The 23389-nt window shown below is 42.1% G+C and overlaps 1 protein-coding gene across 2 annotated transcripts in view; it reads right to left on the bottom strand.

The window, feature by feature from the left end:
- Nucleotides 1-12626: 12626 nt before the first annotated feature.
- Nucleotides 12627-23389, bottom strand: part of LOC147113444 (G protein-coupled receptor kinase 5-like) — a 279468-nt gene continuing 268705 nt past the window's right edge. The window contains exons 13-16 of one of the 2 annotated variants that reach the window (XM_085994525.1): nt 20127-20264; nt 18835-18972; nt 15615-15746; nt 12627-14556 (exon numbers count right to left, since the gene is read on the bottom strand). In XM_085994525.1, coding sequence (XP_085850651.1) covers nt 14548-14556; nt 15615-15746; nt 18835-18972; nt 20127-20264 — 417 coding nt within the window. In that variant the 3' untranslated portion in view covers nt 12627-14547. The remainder of the gene's footprint in view (nt 14557-15614; nt 15747-18834; nt 18973-20126; nt 20265-23389) is intronic. The other variant, XM_085994524.1, reaches the window with a different exon arrangement.

Below are 23389 nucleotides of genomic sequence, written 5' to 3'. Positions count from 1 at the left end.
TTCCAATGCACAGCTGTAACTTGGAAATTTTTTCTGGTTAGGAGTTAGAAACTAATGAAAAAGCTGTATTAAAGGGCATTGCCATCCTGCCAGAGAAAGTGAGAACCCATAACAACCTATATTTATACAGTGCTTTTAACGCAGAAAAATGTCCCGTGGCATTTCACAAATAGCGATGCTGAGTCAAAGGCGGCGATATTAGGAGCGGTGACTAAAAGCTTGGTCAAAGAGGTGGGTTTTAAGGAGGGTATTAAAGAGAGGGAAGTGGAGAGGCAGAGAGGTTTAGGGAGGGAATTCCAGAGGGTAGGGCCTAGATGGCTGAAGGTACAGTCACTAGTGGTGGGGTGAAGGGGAGATGCGCAAAAGGCCAGAGTTGGAGGAATGCAGAATTCTTGGAGGGTTGTAGGGCTGGAGAAGGTTACAGAGATAGGGAGGGGCGAGGCTAAGGAGGGATTTAAACACAAGGCTGCACCAAAATGATTGGCTGCAATCTAACTGCTTAGAACAGCCTAGGATGCTCAGTATTAACAATGATGTCAGAATGCTTACAGCAGTGCTTATACATTTCTCACGAAGAGCATCATACAAATTATAGTGGGCTCACATTCTGTTGCTATGTCAGTTTCTCTGAATTTGTTATTAACAAGAGCTTGGAATGTAATTTTAAATGGGGCATATACTTAATAGGAAATCTGCAGGTCTCCCAACAAAGGAAATACGTACAGAGAATTTACAATCTGAATATTGCAGCATTAAGAATGCAGTAACACAGTGCAGTATGGAGCATGATGCATTAGTGGTAGATGGCAACAGCACAGGATACCTGCCATTTTTGGCACTGGAGCAGATAGCATTAAGTGAAGCACAGAATTGTTTACTAATATATTGACACCAGCACACGGTTAACGGTGCTTTGCTGTGACCTAGCAGAAGTATTATATTCTATTCTGTGCCATGATATGCAGTGTCATCATTTCAGTATTTAAAAGGTAATTTTAACATCAGTCTACACTGTTGCCTTGGTGGGTTCAACAGATGTGGAATGATTGAACCCAGCACTGCAGTGTTTGGGGCTATTGTCTCCGCACTACATTTTTATGAATGCTGCTCAAACGATTTGAAAGACATTATAGACATATTTTACTTGTCTGGACTCCAGTGCTTTTGGAAACAAGATTTCAATCCTTGCGGTTTCATTTTTATTTTCCAAAAGAGGCATTTCATGGATTGTAGACAGCTTTCATAGAATTAAATTGCAGCACCACCACATATGGGAATAGAACATACATATGTTTTTCCACATAACTAAAAAAAATTGTGGTACTATCTTTTTAAAGTACAGATGCAAAAAAAAACCAAAATCTGTCCCAAGCTGTGTAAAAATATTTGTGATAGGTTAACTCGGTTTGAATGATTAAAGTGGGGAACATGCGGCAAGACGATTAGTCTCTGCGCTATATGACCCAGGCAGAGTCCTCGGGGGTGCAAGGCCACACCAGAGTTAGACTCAACAACATTTTGAAAGTTGAGACAAGAGCTTGAGCCAAGCTATTCCAACAGCAGAGGTCAGTGCTGAATGATTAATACTCAGTCGCAACAGACGGCCACCATTAACTTCAGTTTGAGGGATTTCAGAAAGGGCACTGGTGAACTTCAGAACTGAGCACTGAGAGGTCAGCAGACTCCTGGAAAATTTCAGCTTTGACTGAGGAATTTTATGGAAAGAGACAGTGGAGTAGTAACAAAGGTCAGTCAGCACTGAATGACGTCTGCAGACAGGTTACTGGAAATATCTTTGTTTTGACATGTTGGATTACAGAAAGAGTTCATATAAGCAGTGTAGTGTACGGCCTGTGACAGCAGTGGCAATTATTAGTTAATTTTCTTCATATTTTACATTTTATTAAAAGGAAGCAGCCAAATACTATATTCTATACACTGATTTTTCTTTAAAAAAAATTAAGTATCTATTAGCATAAAATGTACATTTCCTTTGTTGGACGATAAAGTCAAGGGCCTAGAAATTCAGTTGCGTTTGCGCCCACTTATTGGCTATAAAGTGGTTTGCGCCTGAAGTTTTTTATCGCCCGAAATTCAGATGGACCCTAACATTGGCGTTAGCCGGTAGCGCCGCGCCGGCACCGATGACGTCATCGGTGTGCGCAGCGCCCCGGTTGCAATGCTATTCCGGCCCGATGGCCAAATTCAGTTGCGGCCACCTCGCCCGTGGCAGCCGCAAACAGCGTTTGTGAAACGGGGTCTTGCAGCTCCGAAAGGCCGGCGCATAAAGGTGGAGCGGCGGCCGGCCGCTTTCCCGGCGGCCGCCTGCCCGCACCTCCCTCCCCGGACTCCTGCACCACCCCCCCGCGGCATTGATGTCTGAGTCCCACGAGCCCGGCACTTCTCCGTGGTGCCGGGCTCATTTGCCGGGGGAATCCACCGGCGATCTGACGGCTGCAGGCAGCTCCTCCTTAAGAGAAGGAGGAGGCCTGCAGTACCCCAGCCTGCCGCACCGCATCGGGTGCCGCAGCAGCAGCTGGACGCCTGAAAGTGACATTCATCGCCCCTAGCGAGGCGGCCAAACCCTGCAATAGCGCCCGCCGCCGTCTTGGCCCGTCGCAACTGAATTTTAGACGGGCGCTACGGGAATCCTGGCGAGCGCAAAATTTCGGGCGCAAAAGACCTGGCGGGGCCATACCGAATTTCTAGGCCAAGGTTTGTAGTGTAAATGCTGAACTTTATCTGTCTCCAGTTAACGGTACTGCACAATGCACAAATGCTCTGACAGGTGGAGACAATTTTAATGAAGTCACCAACTCAAAATTTCAATAGAAGGCAGGGAGTGGGATTATGGCTACCCTGGAGAGACAGGCAAGTAAATTCTTCTCCAGGATGTGCCGAGGCAAGAGTGGCATTTATTTTTCAATGGGTAGAAATTGGCTGGCGCCCAGTTTCTGGAACGAATGCGGCAGTGCGGCCAAACCAGGAGGCCCGAGGATCGCATCTAAATAATGTGGGCGAGCTGCCACCGGCTGTCGCACTTCCACAGGCAGCTCGCCCGGCTGGTGATTCGAATTTCAGGCCGCCTGCCTCACTGGCAGTAGCCTTCAGGTAACTGCCTTGGAAGAAGCGTCAGGAGCACTGTGGAGGTGGGAGGACCACTCACTGGTCCTCCTGGCTCCATACGAAGTTTCAGAAAACCTCAAACCTTACCTTTTCAGTGGCAGCTAGTTCCTAGGCCACATTCATGCCCGGTGAGGCCTCAGACACCGATTTCCTGAGGGGCCCTAAAACAGGCGTTAGGCCCTTCATTTACACACGTAAGGGGACTAACCCCTGTTTTAGACAGCCACTAGGGACACCCGAAAAATCATCTGACCCCATTTCTGGTCAGATGTCTTTCAGGCAAGATGTCGTACTCCAAAATTGGTGAAATTGGTGTAATGAGGTCCAATTTCTATCCCAATGTTTTTGAGCTGTTGTTGCATCAGCCCAAGAAGGCAATGGGCTTGTTATTTTAACTGTATTGTGGGAGGCTATTTTCTCTCTGGTGAAATGGAGTCATGCCACGACAAAAAAAAATCAAATCACTGGAAATACATTAACTGCATTTCACATTATAAATTTGGCAGAATGAATCGCAACTTTGCACCATCACATAAAATACCCGTTTGAAGATCTCGGCATGTGAAGTACTTGTCAACACGCTCTAATATAGTTAGAGTTCTGTCCATTACCTCACACAGTGGTATCTTGGAGGGTTCTCTACATTCTTCATTCAGAAATTTGGCAAGAAGACTTTAAGCCACAAGGAGTCTCCTTTCAACTGCTTTCAACTACCTAACTTTTCAAAGAAACAAGCAACTGTAACTTAGCAGTCACCAGAACTTCAGCTCAAGGGCAAGAAGTCACAGGGAGAATTTGTCAGTAAACAGTACAAAGCCCAAAGAGTGGTTGATTCTAAAACAAAAGGTTGAAAGACTTCTCCCTCCACAAAAAGGGAAACCAAACCTCCAAACCAAATGGTGATGGTAAACAGTTTTATTGCCAATCTAAGAGTTCCAAGAACAGCTGAACCGTGTTTTGACAGATGTAGAGAATGCCTTCAAAACAGCGGAGAGCTGAATAATTCTGATTTTTGGAAGCAACAGCAAGGACTAAACCTACAATGACCACTTGTGGGAATTAGTACATATTTAAGACACAAATGATCCCAGCCAATGGCCAAACGTCTGTACTGTGCCTCATGGCACGGGGTACCATGTTTCTCTGATGGATAAAATAACAGCTGCAGTAAAAAATAACTATCCTGCAGTAGCTATTACCATGGACTACTGTGGACAGTGAAGGCAATGGCGAATAATACATAATCATATATTTTGCTAATGGTATGTAATTATTTTTTTTGATTGACCTGTGTTTCTTTTTGTTCGGAGCGGATGAATTCTATCAAGTGTTGCTCTATCTGGTCTTAGCAATTGGCACACACAGAGAGTGCGATGAAGTCTCACTTTTTCATCCAAGTGACGTTATCATCTCTCCTCCAAGCGTGAGGACAAGTGACTTAATTTCAGGCTTTTGACAGTGGTTGCTTTGTAACAACAGTCCGATTCCGCTTCCCTCTGGGAAAGACACCTGACCTCAACTCTGGACGTCTCCATTAAGATCAGAGGCCGTGTGGAAAGGTGCTGGTTAATGTGCCATTTTGCAGTGTTGGGGCTTCCACATTCTCTGACAGCATTTGACAACACTGGAAATTTTGCATTCAAGAGGCTCGTTTCCATGGCACCCAAGGACCACCTGAATATTGGATCTATGTCATCAGATTGGCTGTCTGTCAGTAGCATTTTTTTCACCTGTACATCCTAGGAAGCCAGCAATAGTGTGAAGTCATTGCACTCTCTCCATTGAATGCTATATTAATTGGATTCATTTACTAGCTTCCCAGAACACTTCCAATATTCAATTCATGAATACAGGTGGACACGGTGCTTAGTCCAGTGCTACCCCATAGCAAAATATTTATGACTGCCGTCACTTTCAGTCACAGTTGTTACTGAAGCATGACTTCAGTGAATTGGATCCGCCCCAATACATGGCTCAGTTGTGTTTTTAAGTCCACTCGGATAAACCGTTTAGCACCACATTAAATCTACAGTGAAATTTGGAAATTGGTGTAATTACTGTGCAAAATAGTTTTGACATCAGGCTGCTATTTCCTGCATGGCTGTAAGTGAGCGTAAAATTACTAACAGTCCAAATATATGTTATTGGATCCCCCTAAAGAGTCTATTTTCCAATTATTTTCTGTACAGTAATTCTTTTAAAAATGAGTTTACATTAGCTCAACAATGCCAGCATCACCATAGTTGAATTGGGGCTGTACAGTGCTTGGCCATCCCATCTTGCAGTTGGTATACCCAATAAAATGTACACTTGCGTGCAATAAAATTGTGGCAAAAATGACACACAACTCTGCCATCTCAACCGGTACCCCTTTAAATTTCCATATTAAACCAATGTGTTTGGTTGATACATTTAATCATTTTGCAAGAAACTTTTGTTAAGAATCTTACAACACCAAAGGCTTTCATGTGACAGGAATCTCCTGTGTTAGAGTAACCTGGATAACTAATTAAGTTGAACTTGCATTCTTCCTCATCCTTTAACAGGAGAAACTGAGGCAATGTTAAAGTCCCCTAATCTCAAGCCCATCTCGGATTGCCACCTTTTTCCAAGTTTGCAAACCAATGTTTTTCTAACTGAAACTCTATTGAAGGCCTACTTCAAGGAAATCACAAGGCACAATATAAACGAAGGCAAAGCCCCCGATTATCTGCCTGTGACAGCAAATTAGGGACCATATTGTTGTACGCTCTGTTTGGAGGAGCATCGTTAACTCTTGAATGATGACGTGGCATCACGACTACACAGCAAGTCCACAGGTGTCAGTGGGGAAAAATTGGCTTATATTTTTAAAACTGCAATTTTGATGTCCAATGTATACTTTAGAATTTTTCCACAAAGCCCAGCTTAAACCTTGACGAGTGGACACAGGCCTTGATTTTAACCTTCCCCCACCCCGACGGGCAGAGGGTTAAAAATGTAAATTTACGCGTCCCCAACCCATGGCGTTGCCGCTTTATGGCGGCAGGTTTCGTGTCGTGTGGGTGTCCCGCCGTCAAGAGGCGGCTCGCTTCATTAACATATTAACATCAGGCTCCCACACTGCAATTGGGAACATGATTTAATTTAAAAGTTGCTGCACCGGTTTCCCAGGGCTCGGAAAACCCGGCAGTGAAAGGGAGGCGGGAGCTGCTGGCTCAAGAAGGTCAGTGCCTTTTACAGCGCTCCTTGTGGGACAGGTGGAGCAGGAGTGCTCCCCCCGGCCCCTCGAGGAAACCTTCGGCCTCCCATCTGCTGATCGCGACCTCTCCCTCCATCACGATCGCAGACCCACTCCCTCCCGTGATGGCCTCTCTACCACAAACCACCCCCCCACCCAAGCCTCGATCTCTTGCTCCCTCCTTCTCCCGATTGCTGGCCGCCAGGCATGAAACAGAAGAAAGAAATGAGGTCCTGCCGTTAAATTTGGCAGGACCTCCGCGTCCCCAGCTTTGCTGGGTTTTCCCCGCGCTACCGTGGTCCCCTGCACCCTCCCTGCCTCCCTGTAAATATCGGGGCCAAGGCATCAGTGGTTGAGATCACAAGCATAATGTTTAAAGCTGCATCTCTCCAAAATGTAAACCCACTACCTGTACTACATTACATGTCTCAGCTTTTATTTCACCTCCAGACTCACAATGTTTTCACTAGGATTCAACCATATGTACGTAAGCATTCATGGTGTTGTGAGCTTGCTATTCGAATGCAACCCTTTGGTTTAATTTATTAGAATTTGCTGCATTGATCACCATTCCATTAAACGGCAGCTAGAAAACTCTAAATTGAGTTGTATATTTCAAGTCGACATAATTGCAGTGGTAGAGTGGACATCATACGATCCGAATGAGAATACTTTTCTTGAATAAAATGGCTTCGAAGAGCAATAAATGTTAGAATCTTATTATCTTCCATATGTCGGAAAGCAGATGGCATACACGCTATAAATTGTTCCACTTAAACTCAAGTTTTGTGAGCCATGTGTTTCAAATGTAGCCCACCATAAATATGTTGCAGTTGTATATTGGCAAGGTGAACAATCTCCTCCCAACAACCCCCCCCCCCCCCCCAAAAAAAAAACTGTAGGGTTTTGCTAATTTTCACTGGGTACTGCCCCGTTTGAAAAGGCATCCATTATATGTTTCAGATTCTAAATCATGTTACAATATTAGTTCTTCCACAACGTTATGGGACTTTCTAAAGTTAAGTGCACTATATAAATGCAAGCTGTTATTACTCAGGAGTACACGAGGACTTGCAGTGTGCTTTCTGATTTTTACAACATTTCTGCAGCAGCCACACACTAATGGCTTACCCATCACTGTTATACTGTAAATTTACAGTGGGATTAGTTTGGGATTTCTCTAGCAAAGAGCCGGCACAGATACAATAGGCCAAATGGCCCCCTGCTGTGTTGTAAATTTCTGTGACTGACAGAAGAAAAAATATTACACACATTAACGATACTGAAAAAGACTGGCCTCCATGAGAAACATTTGCTGTGCTATTTATCTATTTTAGAATATTTATTAAGATGCGAATAACTTGGTTTATTTTACTCTCTCCTAAACCTATTATTCTATTTACATCATGCAGTATATATTTTTTGCCTTCTTCATTGTGCATTTTCAGTATACTTAATGTGGAAGTGCTGGAGAGGCACTCGTGTTTTACAGCAGGGGTCAGCAGACAGTCTTCAGTGTGCGTCTGGATGTTCAATTCTTCAAAACAGTTAATCTCAGGGCACCGTCATCTTTGTAGATAGTTACAGTTAATAGTGGTCAAAAGTTCTCAAGAAATCAACCTGCAATAAATCTGCATGCAGAAACTCCAGACACACACACACACACACACACACACAGTGCGGCTTTACCTAACGTGATGGATGGACTAGTTGTAGTATTAGCAATCTTTTACTCATGTTTATTCTATTCAGGGTATTAACACAATTTTTCAACATGGAGATAGATTCTGCATTAGGGTGTGGGTGTCTGCTGTGGCAGTTGTTCATTCTGTTTCAAAATACAACCAAAGAAAACAACAAGAATAGAGCTGTTGCCATTTTATACTAGGAATCTTTTCATTTTCAGTAAAAAGATGTTTACCAGGTGATATTTAGCTCTAGAACACGCACACCAAGATTTTAGTGCAGATTTGCGATGAGTAAAAATAAATTGCTTATTCATAATGAACGTTTCATAATTATACAATATAAAGTGGAATGATTTTGTATTATCTTCCCTTCAAATTTACATCACATTGGCCACGAATACAACATTGCTGCACTTCTATATCCAGCCATCAACAACAGAAGGGCTCACTTATGGCATTGATTGCAGACTAATTCTGTTGAATTACTGTCAGTATGTGCATTGGATATGCTGATAGTTATTAGACCATTGTTATTTTGTGTTAAGCACATGTAAATTCACTGCCCCCCCCCCACCCCTCCGGACAGATTAAACAGTGGGACAAGGAATATAAAAAAACAATGTAAATGTGTTATATGTGCTATAGATGCAATTAATACAAATCCAAGCATGCACGCACTTAAGAGCTCAGAGGCCGACATTTAACTTCAGTGATTTGTGCTTTGCCAGTGTAAACACGTTTAATACACCGAGATGTGTTGATTTCAAAGTGAAGCCAGTATGCAAGAACACAAACCGCCTACTGTGTATGTTGGTGGTGTGAACTATTATTCTAATTATGAATTGTGTTGAAGGTGTTGATCCCAATTTGACCCAGATTATTTAACCGAAACACTGCTGTATCCCATTTCTTCCCTGAAGCAGGAAGGACTTGAATGGACCAGGAACTTGCGGCACTGTTTTTAAATATCTGCGCCATGCCGTGGTACTGTTAAAAGGAGGTACACTGAGCGGGTAGGGGGAAGAATAGAGTATCCTGTTTTGGTCGGATGCGCCGGTTAATTAATTTAGCCATTCAGCTGGGAATTGGTAAAAGCGATACAATCTCACAGTTTGATACCGTAGTACTGTACACACAATTCATTGATTTAATTGCATCAGCTGTTTAATTGATGATAAGGATGTATTTAATCAGACCAAAGCTACTATGCTGGTCGACTGGCTGTATGGTTATTAAATGTTATATTTTACACCTTAGGCATTCAAAGCAAAACAATGTTGTGCTATTTCTCCTGAAGCAAACGTTGGAGAATGTTGTCAGAGTTTCACAGTAAACAACCAATATGAAAAGACACCCAAAATCAGGAGTTCTGAATATCCAGAAATAATGTTAATAATTGTATTTAGACATATAATCATTTTAAATTTACAGATCAAAGATACAGTACTTCTTTCAATTCAAATGATCCTGTTTTTATTTTACTAAAAACAAAGGTTTTTAATCTAGATACAGCAGCACTGTGGTTTTTTTTTGGACATAAGTTACAAAGAATGAAGAGCAGTCAGAGAAGACAGAAGCCATGGTCCTCAGTACCATCCTAAACCAGAGAGAAATGAAAGAAAGTGTAATTCCCTGAAAAAAAAAGCTGTAAACCTTTGGATACTGTAATTGACTGATATTATTAATACAGAACAAATGGCAGTAATCGTTCTATTGGAAAACATATAAACTCACACTGATACAAAAAGTGACAACCACATCATTCATTTTAAGAATTTTTACAAACAGCAAATGCGCTCGTCTAAAACAGACCTTCTGACTGTAATAACAGGTGACAGTATGGTTAAAAAGTTCACCACAATTAATCGTTCTGACAATTTCAAAACAAAACCTATGTTATGTACCGTTTTCCCTCAAGGTTAACTTGGTATTTTATATTTATTTGTTAAATTGGATGTTTCCTGCTTTTTTTGGACTTAAGACCTCAGAAAATCAGTATCTATAAGAGGCAGGTATCATGAAACATCGAATAGCCATTTGGCTTTACCCATTTAATAGTTTCACACAATTTGCTTTTGCACCCAAGGTGCATAGATGCAAATGTAAATTAAATACATCAAAAATGTGACATATAAAATCATTTGGATGCAAGCACTAAATCTGGATTATCCCAATTCTAATGGATTTTAATGAATGCAGAAAGGAGAGAGTGTTTAAGAGAAAATCATGTAGGATATAATATGAAATGCACTGTGCCACTCTTATGCATAGACAAATTAAACCTTATCCAATTAAATAAACTGGATCTCCATACTGTTAGCATGATAGTGTGCCAAGCTATTTAACACGCCATATTTAGGAGACATTATTATTGAACAGGCAACATCATTCAGAAATTGTTTTTAGCTGCAAAATAATTTCTAGGGATGGAATGGTAAACTGTACGTGTTTTTGTCTTACCCTGCAATTAAGTCCAAAAATAAATAGGCTTTTCCAAGTCCTTCACAGAAAAATACAAGCTATGCACTCTCCTTATTTATTTTGGTACCTTGTATACAATTGTTTCCTATCCATTTACTACCATCAACAACTTCAAATCTTACTCACCTTCAAATATATACGCTACAGGTATCCAGTAATTTGCCATTTTGCAAACCAAAAAGACTGTCTACCCTCGTCACGTCATAACACCATTAAAATCGTCGAGCTTTTACCAGGAAAACCGGGAGACCACCACCTCCAGGAGTCTTTGGATGCAAACAGCGGACTTTGTTGAAAACACCAAAGCTAAACAAATCCTCTATTTATAGAACAATTAATTTTCCCCTTCTTAAAAATGCATTTTGTACCTAGAATTGTTAAAGTATGTTCAAAACATAATAAAACTCAACTACTTCAGCTGATATTTATTAGTAAATACTCAATTCCAGTTAAGCGAATATCTGCCAAGTAAACATTTCTGTGAAGTCAATAAAAAACAGAAAAAGAATTTTCTATCTACTATTTTCATTTTTATTAATGAAAGTTGTAAATTCCTGTTAAATGAATACGAACACTTCAATTACTTAATTTTACAACTCAATTGCTTGTAGTGAAACATTATTTGTTATTTCTATAAATGACAGCAAATTAAAATGAATATAAAACAGTTCAGATTTCAGAAAATCTTCCATTGTGATGAAATTATGCTTGGGATTTGGCCAAGAGAAGATTCTTACCAAGTTTTACTATGAGCTTCTGATTTGTTGCATAATGGTTATTCAATTAACAGGAATTGACTGTACATCAATGATGCTTTTTTCAGGAAGGTAACTGTTTATTGACATTAAAAGATGTTCACATTGGTAGATTTAACCCTTACACCATATCTGACTGTACACTATACAACACCCTCACAAATGACAAGAAAAAAATTCTTGTTAATACGCTGCACTCTTTGGAATATGGTAACAATGAAATCATTGTAAAACTACTTGAATTACATTTAAAGGCCAGGGCAAATAAAGGTGTTCAGAGTATTAGGAGTGAAATAACTTCCTAATTATTAGCTTCAATTTAACACAAGTTTGTAATTCAGTATATACAAAGGGAGCACATGATTTCTCGGTAAGTCCTCTTCCTGCTGTGCAGTTCTTTCCGTTACATTGTAAATACTCCTCAATCTGCTCAGAGGATATGCACTGAAGCAGTTTAGCTGCAAAACTCCCAGGTAGGCTACAAAATGAGATTGATGGCACAAATGTATTTATTACGCAAAATAAAACAGGTGTGGGGCATTGGTAAGGCTATAAGACACCCTCGGAGTCCGAGGAGCTTACAGGATGATTGGATATTATGAGAATACTTCGACGAATTTCAGCTTGCTTTGCACTTTGGTCCATATGTTTTTCTATCCACAACACACCCATGGTGGTGGTAGTGGGTGGGTGAGGGGGGCGGGCGAGGGTCTGCACCCCCTGTGCAAGTCATTTTCTTTTACTTTTCTCTCTTTCATTCTCATCGGCCTTTACAGTATCATCCAAGAAAGCAACCTAGCAACCTAAACCCAAGCCTCTGCCAATGCCAGTCTTCAGCAGATGTATGGGAACCACTGAGAATGATTGCCCCTTTCACCTTAGCTCCTCTCAGAACCTCCAACCCCATACTCCCCACCTGGCAGCATGTCTAAGATTGGGAACCCACGCCAAATAGGGAATCATGGCCAATTATCTATGTGCTTCTACAACATGACTCATTATGCTAATGCTCCAGTGCACAAGCTGTCACACTTTCCTACTTACATTTAATGCTATGAAACACAGCACTTAACTAGTACCATGTGATGTTTATTCCAACTATCCCAAAGTGAATGACTTGTTTAAGTGGTGTAAGGGTTCAACCAGATTTAGTTCTAATCATAAAAGTAAATTATAGGATTGTTCCCCTCAAATTTGCATTTTCACATTGAAAACCGTATTGACGTTGATAAAGAATAATTATATCTGCTAAGAAAAGCTCTTTAAAAAAAAAAGTCACTCTGATTAAAATGTCACTTACAGAGAAATGATAGGAAGGATGCACGTGTTAAATAAAAATAAAATGAAAAAACAATACAAATGAAAGAGGGATATTTAATAAAATTTCAAGCTATGACAAACTACAAAAATATAAAATGACTGCAGATATGGCAAAAGAATATGAAAAAAATGTTCTATTGCAGATTTAAAAAGTTCTCTTTCACTGTTAAATGCTGAGGAAGTCTTAAATCACAATTCATAAAAATAGGTAAGATGTTCATTGTGGAATCAGCACATGGCTTTACAGCTGCTGGGCAGAAAATATACATCCTGATTCTGACTTACTTTAAATACAAATGTACAAAATGTAAACCGAGACAGTTATAGAGAAATTTACAAAAACCTCCTTTTTTAATAAAGACAAAATACAGTTCTAGTATAATGCTATATTTAAATACGTGCAAGTAGCCATTTTCATTGATTCGCTATTGCAATATTCTAAGGAGACACCATCTTGTTTCAAACGTCGTGATCCCAACCTCCAAGACAGACCTGAGAGGAAGTGAGGCAGCTAGACCAAAGAAAATGGAGCGGCTCTGTCGTGTGGAATGGACACCCTACCAGGAACTGGTGCTTTCCCGCTAAATAGTTCCAGAAAATGGGAAAAGCTAAAGAATACAAAGAATCACCACACGAACGATGAGCTGAGACTAGCTGTTTCCTCCAGAGTTTGAATTAGCTTGATGGCAATTCACATGATGATGGGAATAGGCCTTCACATTTGTAGTGCTGTTTGAATGACTATGATGATTCTGCAAAAGAGATCACAGTACATGACCTTGCCATTCATCGCCATGTAAATGCACTCAAAGCAGAAGACAAATGGAATTTTGTTTTCATAAAACAATTGAATAATTTAACAGTAAATTTCTGCCCTAGAGACGCGTGGCAAAGTTTGGGTACCTAAAATGGAAAACTTAACCTCTCACATTATGGCAAAGTAAATTTATGTCATGGATCTCCATTTTCCCATTTCACTGTTGTTTTTTTAATTGGCTTTTTTCCCCACATTTTCACTCATTACAGGCATATACCTTTGTGAATCTCGCTTTAAGCTGGGACAATAGGTAACCGATTCCTCTAATGCCGAAAGGCATTTTGTTGTTCAGTTAAAGGCAAATACACTTACCTTCAAGAGGAGTTATTTGGTTTCAGTTATTCCCTCAAAGCAGACATAACCACCTAAGCACTTTCACTACTCTCAGATATTTTAACTGTACTAAACATAAAGTAACTACTGCAAGGTTACCAGGCTGTATCATGCATCCTGCTTCAGCTGGGAAGGACCAGCATCTGGGACGCACCCACTGCTCAAAGACTAGTTTTTATCATCACCACGCCAGACATCAGACACCAAAATTCTGTTTTTCAAAAGAGAAACCGGTTTTCTCCCTTATGTTTGTGTCTTATGATATGGTAACAAAATTATCAATAAACTTTCATCATTAACAAAAGATTAATCAAAACTGAATCTTTTATCCCACTTCTTACTCCACACCTATTCTGCCCTCATTCAGTTCGGACTTAGCAAAAAGTGGAACCCCTTGTGGACCAGGCAGTCTATTCTCATACCACACTGCCACTCTGTAATCAATCTTCATGAAGCATGCAAGGCTTTCATTTCCTCTCCTCTACTTTGGGGAAGTGCCAGACCTCTGTTCAATTCCCCCTTGAGGGCATGGCCAAAATTGGGAGGTCGGCATATAGGAAAATCGCAGATGAGAGCCCATGTTCGACATAATATCCTGCAGCATCAGTGTGTGCTTTTCCTATCTTTTTGACATCTCAAATGTTGCAGAATTTGTTTTTCAATATTGATTAAAATAAGATTTGTTCACGTGCTGTCCTGGCAGCACATCAGAACTGAAGACAAGTAGCAGCAGAGAGTTTCCTCATTGTCACTCAGAATACAGAATTGCGTGTCATTCCACATCGTGTCAGAAACGTGCCATGATAATCATGAAACCTGATAAAGAAATAATTTTTCCGCACATTATTTCAAAGATTCTGTGAATTGTAATGTTTATACATACATAAATAAATGAAAAGAAATTACTTGCGTCCAATGTGCAAAGTAAATTTGATTAGGTCGGGCAATTCATCTTGAGGAGCAACGTGAAAGAGTACACTATGATATAGTACACTCAAAAGCCAATGTTGGTGTGAACTGAAGGCAAGCAGGTGTTGAACCTTTCTTCGATTTCTGAATTGTGAAATGCTTTACTGGAACAAAATTTCAGGCTCTGTTCTGAACAAGAGCCAACTCTGAGATTGCAACATCATTTCAAAGCTGCAATCCAACTCCACAAAGATAAGATGTGCACATCCCAGCCTGACCTGTACACAACATTTGCTTACAGCCCAGAGTTTATTGCAGGCAAATACGTCATCATACTTGTTTTGCAATAAATTTCTTTGCCTCGTGCAAATTTACATAAGAAAGTAAACTTAAAGTAATCAGTCGTGTGCTTGTAGGAACGCTCTCAATGTGTGTATGTAATTGTGAATGTGCACATTGAGTGTGTGTGACTGCAGTAAAAATTCTTCGCTCATATTTCTGGTGGCTTCCCTGCTTAAGAGGCAGCCAGAAACAATGGGTATCAAGTAAAAGTTATACAACAACAAAAATGCAAAATAACATTACTTAAAAAGAAATGCTGTATCGAAGCAGGCAGGGATAATGCTAACCTATGTATGCTGCGATTGTAGGGGAGTGCAGGTATATTAATAAATTTACAGAGTAGGTACCACAAGATGGCACTAACAGGCACCAAGAGTGAAAATGTGGTTTCTGCCCTCTTTTATTTGCTCAGCAATGAGACATTGTCATGTAATTGAATCAGCCATCAGCTTCCAGATAAAGTTGAAGGGTCAAATCAGCAGAATCATAATTAAGGATCTTAATGAATGTTAATTATTCAGGGCTATAATAAGTCACCAACAGCAAGATGCTGGTAGTCAATGTAAGACAGACATCTGGACACAGTGGAATACTTAGTATCCTCAGAGTGAATTCAGGCTCACCTGCCGCCGGAAAAGCCTTTGAAGTAGACTTCTTTTGGGTGGTTCAGGGGTGTAGCTCCTGTCAAGGTCTTGAGATAAGCTTCCATTGGGACCAAATACATTCAGTTCCTTAAAGCATTCAGTTTCTATCATCTGCAGTGACCACAAGAGGGAAATATTACTGACTGTACTACGAAGGCTAACTACTAATCTTACGATTTCCTCATTATCAAACATTTCTTCAGCAGAATCGACAGTTCACGTAAACGATGTGTATTTGTAGCTCCCACCCACTACATTCCCATTATTATTTTTTTCCCAACAAATCGGTGGTGAAGCTGGCTGCGGTTTGCTTGCTGGGCACACACTACTGCATTGCACATGGTTTCTGAAAGACTGCAAGTCCATGATAGAGCTTAGTATCTCAAACAGAGTAAAGACCAAACAAAAGATCAATCATGTGCACTAATGTCTGCGCTGACGTGTCGTGACATGGAAAAGGGGGTGAATTGTGGAGCTATAGAAATGGATAAATATTCCGGAATTCTGTTTAGTCACTTTTAGGCATCAAGGATTATTTATGTAGGACTCCATATTTCAGTGTCTCATTTCTAACTAAAAAGATGAACACTGTCTAGAATATGCTAATTATATACAGACTCAAACCCTTTCTGCCGTAAATGTGTAAATGCTCCTTGTTTAAAACAACCTGGAGGTGGTCTCAATTAGAAGCCCTCCTTGTGATGGTGTTTGGGAACAATTATAAGAAAATGGCATGACACCATATCAAGATGTGCAATACAAGGGGGAATACCAGGACCTCTTCAAATAAAACACCTAATTTATTGCCAATTATAGGTTGTTCTGCCCTCCAATCTACACTTTTACACCAAATTAATATTAATACCTTATTGAAACATGTTTACTGTGTGCTTTTGTGTTGGCACACTAAGCCTGTGTGCTGGGAGGAAATCGCATCACGTAGTGCAGGAAGCTTAAAGGTACCATTTCCTACAGAAAATAAAATGATTAGGGAGAACAGATCTCACGCTGTTGGTAACCCCAGACTGGCTTGGTTGGTGATGGAATGGGGAGGTGGGGGGTTTGGGGACGAGATAAGAGAGGGTGGTGGTGTGTGGAGGAGGTCAGGAGTCTGTAAATTTATTTGAGAAACTTTTTCAATAAACCGTGGCATGGTTATACTTCTTAAAAGACTGCTGGACTGCAATATCGATACTATTTGAGGGGAGACATCCCCTATAAAAGTAATGCAGGTGAAACTCCCTTAATACTGCCTCCTTTCTGACACTGAAACATCAAATGGCAATAGTAATAGAAGGGGAGGTTAAGGAGAATAGAATGCAGTATGTGGCTTGCAGCCTTGGACGGCAGCACTAATGTAACTGAGCGTGTGTGAATGCAATAAAACCAAGATTGTGGCCTAGAAATTCGGTGGGCTGCGCCACCAGTTAGCGCCCAAAGAGGGCACTTAGTGGGTTTAGCGCCATTGGCCTCGCCTTCCGTGAAATTTAGCGGGGCGCTAATGGTGGCGTTGGCCTGTAGCGCTGCGCCGCCACCGATGACATCATCAGTGTGCGCAGCGCCCCACTACCGCCCCGATCGCGATATTTGGTCGCGCCCCCTGCTGTAACGCCGGTCGCAATTTGCGACCGGTTCAGGGGTCCTACCTGCGGCGGTATTGGCGCTAATTAAAGGGGAGGTGCAGGGCAGCCATTTTTTTTGCTGGCCGCCTGTCAGCACCTCCTCGCGCCGCCGTCCCCGGCCTCCTGAGCCCCCTCTGGGCAGTGCCAGCTGTGTCCCAAGAGCCCGGCACTTCTCCTCAGTGCCGGGCTCTTTTGCCGGCACTCGCGATCTCTGATCGCGCTGGTGCAGGCCCCTCCCCTTTAAGAAGGGGAAAAAGGCCTGCAGTACCGCAGCGCCACGACGTTGCGCTGCGATATTCAGTTGCAGCACCCCAAGAGGGATGCGGGGCGCCTCGAGCAGCGCCCCACTTCCGTTTGGGGCGCTGAAACTGAATTATCGGGCTGGCGCAAGCAGCTCCTTCCGGGGCGGGACTTCCGGCGCCCAGGCGAGCTTGGCGCCCCGTTGGCCTGTGAGTTTAGACACAGATGCACTTGTTCTTGATTAATCTGTAATGTACTGATGATTTCCAATTTCAACTGCAGAATTCTCCTTATAAACTGGCTCTTGCAGTATAGTATTTAGGCAGTACGGTAGAGTTCATGGTTTTATTACTAGCCTCAATAGAACATGATGGGCTGGATTTTATCAATGGAGGCGAGTAGGAGGCGGGACTCCCACTTTTGGGGTTGCAGTCCCACCTCCATCGAGTTGTGGCCAACCCACTCGATTTTCCCTTGATTGACCTTGTTGAGCCCGCTGGGCCAATTAAGGGCCACCCGGCAACAGATGACGTCACAGATTGCCATTTCATCTGTCAAGAGCTTTTGACAGATGAAATATCAGCGTTTGACAGCTCTTTGAAGCTGTCAAACACTGACAATCTGTACTCGAAGTTAATTCCTTCCTCTCAGGCTGATTTAGAGATCTCTCCAGAACAGAAAGCAGAAGGCTGCAGCTTTTGACAGCTCGTGGCCATTCTGCTTTCTGTGCCGGTAAGATGAGGGACATCCGAGACCTGAAGGAAGGAAGCCTGCATTAGTAAGTAAAGGTAAGTAAAACTTATTTAAACACTTTACACACACCAAACACACTTACCTCTGCACTCATGCACCCATCACTCACCTGAACACCGGACATCTCGAACCCGCCAAGTCCTTCAGCTCGACGGTCCGCCTCGCTAACTTGGCGTGGTTTGGAGCTGTCGGGCAGCCCACACTTCAGGGATAAAAATAGGGATTAGGCTAAAAACTGCCCGTTAGCTACCTGTTAACAGGCAGTTAATTGGCACTAATCCCCCTCCCGCCTCGGGGAGGCGGCTCCCAGCACAGGTCGGGTACCCACCTCCTGGGAAACGGGCATGGAGGCGGGATGGGTTTGTGCCCCCGATTTCGCGATTTTAACACCCCACACCCCTCCATGGCCGTGGGAAATTCTAGCCAGATATGTTTTATCCATATTTTCATAAAATTGTCTCTGTGGATAACCAAAATGCCAAAAGAAAAACTGACTGTTATCAGTTTAAACGACAAGCTAACACGAGGGATTCAATCTTCCTTTCAATGCAGCCAAACTCAAAAGGAAATCGTCTTCTGCTCACCTCATTCTGCCAGGGAATAGAAACACAGCCAGTAGAAAACTTGGAATAGAAATCGTCATCTGTCTGGTCCAGGTTCACCCCTTTCACAGTGGAGAACTGTTCAATATCCAGCACATCTTTGCAGTAGACTGCTCGTGGCTGTTAGAGGAGCAACAGTTAAGATAAGAACTGCTAGCAGCGCTGCCAAATACACAATGAATTTCAAACCGTAGTGTGCTTGCAAATAGGGACAACACAGTAGAGTTTTTCTTCCCCCGCCCCCTCCCTCTTTTCAAATTATAAATGCTCATCAAGTTGGAGTTATCAGTGCTGAAATATGAACAATATGTTTCCAGGGAAGACGAGGCAGAAATTGGCTGCAAAGCTCTAATGTCCTGCAATGTACTTATTGTCTAGAATGACACACTGTGGCAATCAAGCATTTCCAACCTTATGAATTCCATCACGTGGCCTCTCAAAGTGAGAATTACTTATTCAATTAAAGTCTGTGCTGAGCATGCATGTCTGCTGGAAACTTGGTGCAAATTAGTTAAAAGCTAATGGATGTCTGAATGGGTGTATTTTCCTGCTTGACAGGATTCAAGCCTGGCTTCCAGGGATGGAGGCAGGATTTAAGAACAATGTTTCGTTGTACTGTGCAACCAAGCCAACAAATTATGAATGATGTGTGAATATAAATATTTAATCACTTCCCTTTCAGAATGGCCATTACACAACTCCCTGAAGCAGCTGCAAATGGCTCCTAACAGATTTTTTTTTAAATACAGGAAAACTTTTATATATAACGCATTACATTAGCAACTGAACCATTACATCAGTGGAAATTACAACAACGTCCCTGCTTAGAATAATTTGAGATGTTATGAGGTTTTATTTGCATTACTGATAACGGGACTGCACTGAGCCCATGTACATGCTGAAAATTGGGAGGCTGCATTAAAAAATGATCCATGGGGAAGGCGAAAAAAATAAAAGGAATACCGTGGTGTAATAGGATTTCTGCATATTGTGCCTGTTAAAAGATAACAGACAGCAACATTCTTCACAGTTGTCATCTTAAGTCTTTTTATGTTTTTGTTTACGCATTTAGCATGTCATTGATACATTAAAATATTTTTCTTTCTCACTGATTCTTCCTTTGAGATCCATAAATACCATGCAGGCAAAATTAAAGATTGGGGTATTTTTTTTTAGTAAAGAACACACCACTTTATAACCACTGTAATCACAGCAATAAATAATGCTTTCAATGTATTTGCAACTATTCCTTCTCATATTGTCTCATTACTCACATCAGGTACAAATGGAGGATCCATTATGCCTGCTTCTAATCGTTTGAAATTAATATTCCTGAAGAATGGGTTTCTCTTCACATCTGAAGCACCTCCTCCTGCACAGCCCAATCTTTGCTTGGGGTCTTTGATTAGCAACTATTGAGAAAACATTCAGGGATTGTAAATGGTCACAGCGTTGGTAGATCTTCAGCTACCAATTTTTCAAACAGAAGAAAAAGAAAGATCGACATATGCAAAGGTGTGCATCCATCATTTATAGTCACATTCAAAATTCACCCAAGACAGGCAAAGTAAGAGCATCAGGGGTCATTTCCGGACTTGACATTCATTTGTATGAAACATCTCATTGTTGGATCACAGACCTTCCCTTTTGTTCTTTCCTCCCCTCCCCCTTCTTCCTGCCCCTGCACCTGCTTAAAATCTGTCACATCTCTTAACTTTTTCCAGTTCTGATGAAAGGTCATCGACCTGAAATGTTGGGGGGAATTTTATCAATGGGGGCGCGTTGGGGGCAGGGCTGCTGCTTGTCGGGTTTCAGTCCCGCCTCCATCGACGTCCGGCCAACCCACGCTATTTTCCCTTGAGTGACCCTGTTCAGCTCGCCTAGCGGGTTTAGCAGGCCAATTAAGGGAAAGCCAGTCGGTGACAGAACGTCAGCGTATGACGTTTCATCTTTTGACAGATGAATTGTCATCGTTTGACAGCTTTGAGAAGCTGTCAGACACTGACATTCTCTGTTGTTTGGTGAGTTCTTGTACTCAAGACTCACCAAACCGATTTCCTGAGCAGAAATCAGATGGTTGTTGCATCGGAGAATGCAGCAGCCATTCTGTCATCTCTGCCGTGGAGATGCCGGAGCCTCTGGATCCCCAACGATTGAAGCCTGCAGGAAGAAACAAAGGTAAGGAAACTTTTTCTATCACTTTTCACTCACCTCCCATACTTACCTCTCCACACTTGCACCCATCACTCATAGCGCACTTTTCGACCCCTCGCTCCCCCTCAGACCCACTGCTCGCCTCACTGACCCTGGTGGGGTTTCCCGACGATGGAAAGCCTGCACTTGGGTTGGAAAAATGGGGATAATCCTCTTAGCTGCCTGTTAACAGTCAGTTAAGTGGCTGTAATCCCCTTCCCGCCTCGAGGAGACGGGTCCCTGCGCGAGTCGGGGAACCGCCTCCCGGGAAGATGACACGGAGGCGGGCTGGGGGCGGGTTCGGTACCTGCTCCCAGTTTCTGCCATTTTCCCGGCAGTTCCGCCTCCAAAGGGCTGGCAAAATCGCCCCCGTTAACTCAGTTTCTCGCTCCACAGATGCTGCCTGACCTGCTGAGTATTTCTAGCATTTTCTGTTTCTATTTTAGACTTCCAGCATCTGCAATATTTTGCTTTTGTATCTGTTGGTTCTTTTTGTCTACACAACGGTGACTACACATCACAAGTGCAGTTGGCACTGGTAACAAAGCACGTTGGGATGTCCTGAGAACACAATAGGTGATATATGTATGCAAGTCCTTTCTTTTTTTGGTATTTATAGAATTCTACTTATGTAATATTTATAAATGGACCGGTTATTCTTCCTACTTTTTCCATTAATCTTTGTCTTTACTAGCTATGCCGGCTACGTTACATGGTGTTTTTTTCTAATTTATTGACGGAAGAAAGAGGGCACATGGACAAGTGATAAAAAAGACACATTTTGATTACATCACTTTAATTTAAATTGTCCTCCAGTCAACACTGAAAAAAACAGAATGAATAAGTGATGCTGCTATGCTTTGATCTCCACTCGTAATAATGTTACTTAGATTAAATGGACGGTCCAGGTGACTACATGTGCAATTGCTTAAAAACCCCTCTGCTTATTTAAACATTGTTCTTCACCATAAAAATCAGTATTCCTGGATCATTTCTAGAGATACAGTAACAAACTTTGTGTATTCATGACTCAGTTCCTGCATGTAAATAAATTTGTCATTGAAATGTGATAGAAAATGAGTAGGAAGATTAAATTGAAAAAAAGAGAACCATTCCTTTGTGTTGTAACGGTGCCTTTTATTTTATACCCTCCCCTATTATCCCAGGCCCCGTCCTGCTGTGCCATCCACATAAAGATCCAACAGTAAACTAACAATCCATGCTCTCCAAATAAAAATAAAGAAACCGATCTGCAAATATTGGAAATGGAAATAAAAACAGAAAATGCTGGAAATATAGAGCAGGTGCTGCAATGAGAAAGGTTCTGCCAAAGCATCTACTCGCATCATTAACCCGTCTTCTCTCTTTGCAGGATATTAATGGATCTCCTGTAAGTAAACAGTATACATGACACGGCACAATAAAAGCAGGCAAAATTTCCTATTTCAAAGCTTTACGACCTTTTCTGAAAAAGACTTCTCTGAAGTTCATTGCTCAAGTCCGCAATGCTCTTCTTTCCAACTGGTGATTTTCTACTTTGGTTATTCACCAATCTTGCTACACAAAATTTTTCTCACCAGTTTCAATATTCTCTCCAATCGCAATCCAGCAAAAAAAAAAAATTTGCGAGATACAGTGTCCATGAGAGTCTAAACTCCTAAAAATATATTTATCACAAGAACACTGACAAAAAAAAACCTCATGTGCTTGCCCAACGTTATCTACCCCTTCTGCAAAAAGCACGATGCACCCTGCCAGGGCTCTGGACATGGTGGACTCTGGGTATACTACAGGTTGAGCGTCCCGAATCCGGCAACCTCGGGACCGAGGCCGAGCCGGTTTTCGGGTTTTTCCGGACTTCGGAACGTGTTTCTGATGTCCGAAGTCCGGAAACGCCCGAGCCCAGGTTGCGATATTTCTGGACTTCGGACATCAGAAACACGTGCCGAGTCCGGAAATGCCTGGGCCCAGGTTGCGCTAGTTCCTGTTTTTGGTAAGCCTCCCTCAGGGTGTCTGGATTCCGGACCCCTGCCACCAATCGTCCTGGAGTCCGGAACTCCGGATTTGAGACGCTAACCTGTATTCTTCTAGCTGTATATTCTCTTTTTTCAGCAAACAGGGTAACATTGATATTTTGCTTATCTGCTGGTATTCCCAGGACTACAGTTCCCAGGAGCTACTGAGACTTTCTTTAGCAGAGGAGCCCCCAGAAACAAGGGTGTGGCCATTCCCCCACCTACAATCATGGACAGGAGTCTGTCTCCTGACCTTGACACCAAGGGCATCCCCTGGGACGTTCATGGCCTACACCATCCCAACCTCTCTGTGCTTTCTCATGGTCTGC

The sequence above is a fragment of the Somniosus microcephalus genome, chromosome 8, assembly GCF_052327205.1.
Source record: "Somniosus microcephalus isolate GS21.2 chromosome 8, FLI_Smic_1.0, whole genome shotgun sequence".
Lineage (NCBI taxonomy): Eukaryota > Metazoa > Chordata > Chondrichthyes > Squaliformes > Somniosidae > Somniosus > Somniosus microcephalus.
The sequence above is the reverse complement of the archived record's forward strand: the minus strand, read 5'-3'. Positions and strand labels throughout refer to the sequence as shown.